The sequence below is a fragment of the Vigna unguiculata genome, chromosome 9, assembly GCF_037176805.1.
Source record: "Vigna unguiculata cultivar grain cowpea cultivar isolate G323 ecotype 2 chromosome 9, ASM3717680v1, whole genome shotgun sequence".
Lineage (NCBI taxonomy): Eukaryota > Viridiplantae > Streptophyta > Magnoliopsida > Fabales > Fabaceae > Vigna > Vigna unguiculata.
The window spans coordinates 28,159,265-28,162,561 of NC_140800.1; the positions used below are offsets into that span (position 1 = coordinate 28,159,265).

Here is a 3,297-nt window from a genome sequence, read left to right on the forward strand (position 1 = left end):
GTGGCTGTAGTTTAGTGGTAAGAATTCCACGTTGTGGCCGTGGAGACCTGGGCTCGAATCCCAGCAGCCACATCTGTTTTTGTGTTCTAAACAACATATCAATATTTTTCTTTTGCTATTTTTATTATATTTATCTATATGTTCATGTTTCTAAATTATCAAATTTAGAATGTGATTTGGAATTATATGAAACTTTCTCAGAATGAAGGAATTCCTTGATGCATTCCATGTGTAGTTATAATTTAGAATGTGATTTGGAATTATATGAAACTTTCTCAGAATGAAGGAATTCCTTGATGCATTCCATGTGTAGTTATTATTTTTTTCAAAAGGAAATTCTGAAAATCACACTAATTTGCATAAGAACAATCCTTTCAAATATTAAAAACACATTTCATAAAACACATTCCAAAATATAAAAATAGAGACATATGTTATGTGAGTATCAATCTGGAATTAAAAATTTCAAAATAAGCAAAAAAAAGTTTAGGAAGATTTTTGTGAGATATTGGAAGAAGAAGCCTAACAATAGAACAAAGTAACCTTTAAATCACTCTATCAAGAACCCAACATTAGACATGAATAATAATACATCTTCCAATGCTATATCATCATTATGTATATAAGACAAAATAAAGTTCAAAAACACAAACTTGCTTCCTTCATGGCCTCTCTGTTCTGTGAAGTTTGAATTAACTGCATCACTCAAAACAAAAAGTTAAACACAAATAAACGAAAAAGTAAATTATCCTTCCAACTGTTGTGGCAGTACATCCAACCACGATGGATCTTTCCATGGCAAGAATGCCCCTTCATGTGACAAATTCTGCCACCATAAAAATGTATAAATCACAAAGAGGCCATTAAAATAAAATGTGTGTTGAGATGCTGACATATCATAAGATACTCACTTTCAACCAATAGAAAAATCCACGCAAGAGATTCAGAACTCTGGGATGATCACCATGAGCTGCTTTTATTTTCTCAGCAAGATCTGCAGAACAAGCACACATGTCTTGCAACACAACTTCAAGAAACCAAGTTTAATGCAACAGAAATGTAAATGGTTTTTACTTTGCTATATTGTTGTTATATATTATATTAAAATTATTGACTTCTATAATAATTACTTTGAATTTCATATTTGAGATGGTTTCTAATTTATCGACAACGTAAAAATCTTAACATTAACAGTGTACAAAATCTGTGTCTGCATTCTGTCATATGATATCCACTCGTATCCGTGTGTCAGAACAATTCTGCTAGTTTGGTTTGGTAAAATAATTACATATAATGTTGCAAATAATTAAGACATTCTCAAAGTGAATAAAACATATTATGTATGCAGCTTCCTGCAGATTTTCCTTACCCAAGAAAGCAACTAATTTACTGCTTGCTAAAGTCCTTTGTCAACATGCTCTTCTTCTAAAATCTAAATATGCACAAGTGACAAATTGAACACTGATACAAACCACAAAAACTATCCGAAGTCTCCCAGACAAGTTTGTAGTATATAAATGAATATAAATTTATTTTACAAATCATTGTTTTAGGATTGACTTAGATTTAAAATCTACTTTTTAACATCATATCAGAATCATAAAGTCTAACATTTGTGGTGGAGATGTAACCACCAAATTACCATAAGATCATGCAAACACAGCAAGTGGAATGTAAAAGAGAAGAGCCATATCTTACTTACCAACATTACAATCAAGATAAGACTTTCCAATACGAGATTCATCATAGATTTTGAAACCTCCACGCAATTCTCTGTGGCGTTGGACTGGCTTTCGAACAGTAATGTTGTGTAGAAGCCTCGTGTACTCTTCCTCACAGAAAGGAGCCTTAAGTTCTTCCATTAGTTTTTCTTTGAAAAGTGTAGTTTCCTTGCCTTTATGATGCTCTTGCCAACAATGTTCCACCTTCAACAGGAAGCAACAGATAACATAAATATATATAACAAAAACTAAGTTATAACAGCATCATCATAAGCAAAAAGGAAAAACTCATGATTTTGGATACATACAATTTGACATGCTGCATCATCATCATCATCACTATCTTTAATCACCAATATTTCTGAGCAGATAGATTGGTTTTTCATCCTCTCAGGACTTAATGATGATTCAGGTTCATACTTTACACAAACACCATCCTCAGGGATATCTAGTACATAAGATTTTCCATGAGGCCTCACATGATCCATGAAATACTTATGCTGGGGATCCACTATCACACCCTTTTCCTCAGCGGTGTTCTCTATGTTAGAGTGCTCAAGATGATGAAGCATCTGAGACTTTACAATGCTGTGCAAACTATCCATGAACTGTACCAATTCTGGGTCACCCTTAGGATCCTCCACAATGAAGCACTGCAAAAGGGTATTGAAGTAGTCGAACTTTTTAGTTCCACATTTGAGGACCCTATTCTTCTCTTGCAAGTGGCTATATATGTCATATTCACAGTCCCAGGTTCTGTTTCTCGGTAGCATCTGCAGTACCAATGCCTTTCGCTTCTTTGGAGTAGGTACCATTCCGCTGCTCAAATGCTTCTGAAGTGAACAATTTACATTACTTAGAATGAAACTTCTCTTCTATCACCAGAAAAAGTTCATTTTCTTTTATTTGGGGTGAGTTTGTGATTATAAAGAACAAAGAAAAGAGAAGAATGGGAATGGCTTTGTTTGCACACCACACAGAAAAAAAAACCGAAGAGAAATCATGCATGCAAGGCTAACCTGTGGAACAGACGCAGATTGCAGCAAACTCTGCTCAGATGTTGATGGTGGAGAAGAAAGAGACGAGTAAAAGAATGACCTTTAATAGATGATGTGATAGGATTATTCTCTTTTATTTTAATTTTTTTAATGTTATCTATACACAAAAAATAAACAATAATTAAATTTATCCCGTAATGTTATGTCAAGAATACAAAAAATAGCGACACTTTCCAATACTTTCTATTAAAATTTATTACAAATTTTTAATTTTTAACTGGACTAGGAAGTATCATTTTTTTTTTAATTTTAGGTAATAATAAAAGAGTTTTGATTGTCCGTTTAATCTATGTAGTTTTAAGCATACAATTTTAATTTAATTAAGCTAACTTTTTAGTTTCAACTAATTTTGTTAAGTATTCTCGTAGTCTTTCAAATTGTCAATCAATTCACTTATTCCATGATCATATCATTACTAAGTAATAAAGAAGACATAAACAAAAGCTTAAAGATTACAATTTAATGGAGAGAAATTTTAATAAAAACCTAGATGGAGAGTATTCGTTCATAGTTATACA

The 3,297-nt window shown here is 32.4% G+C and overlaps 1 protein-coding gene and 1 non-coding gene across 2 annotated transcripts; one reads left to right on the top strand and one right to left on the bottom strand.

The window, feature by feature from the left end:
• TRNAH-GUG (transfer RNA histidin (anticodon GUG)) lies at positions 1-72 on the top strand. The gene has a single exon. It is a non-coding gene; the product is annotated as a tRNA-His (tRNA).
• A 467-nt stretch (positions 73-539) lies between these two features.
• On the bottom strand, positions 540-2,807 carry LOC114164532 (uncharacterized). Its single transcript, XM_028049242.2, has 5 exons — positions 2,741-2,807; positions 2,030-2,554; positions 1,703-1,925; positions 912-994; positions 540-826 (listed from the first exon to the last, which is right to left on the bottom strand). Exons 2-5 carry the CDS (start codon positions 2,534-2,536, stop codon positions 746-748), a joined length of 894 nt encoding a protein of 297 aa, XP_027905043.1. The 5' UTR covers positions 2,537-2,554; positions 2,741-2,807; the 3' UTR covers positions 540-745.
• Positions 2,808-3,297: the final 490 nt, after the last annotated feature.

Excerpts from the sequence above, each read along its gene's own strand:
- LOC114164532 (XM_028049242.2), bottom strand. The coding sequence starts at position 2,536 with ATGGTACCTACTCCAAAGAAGCGAAAGGCATTGGTACTGCAGATGCTA. Across the intron at positions 1,926-2,029 it reads ATGATGCAGCATGTCAAATT|GTGGAACATTGTTGGCAAGA; the intron begins GTATGTATCCAA and ends TTCCTGTTGAAG. Across the intron at positions 827-911 it reads GATTTTTCTATTGGTTGAAA|AATTTGTCACATGAAGGGGC; the intron begins GTGAGTATCTTA and ends TTATGGTGGCAG.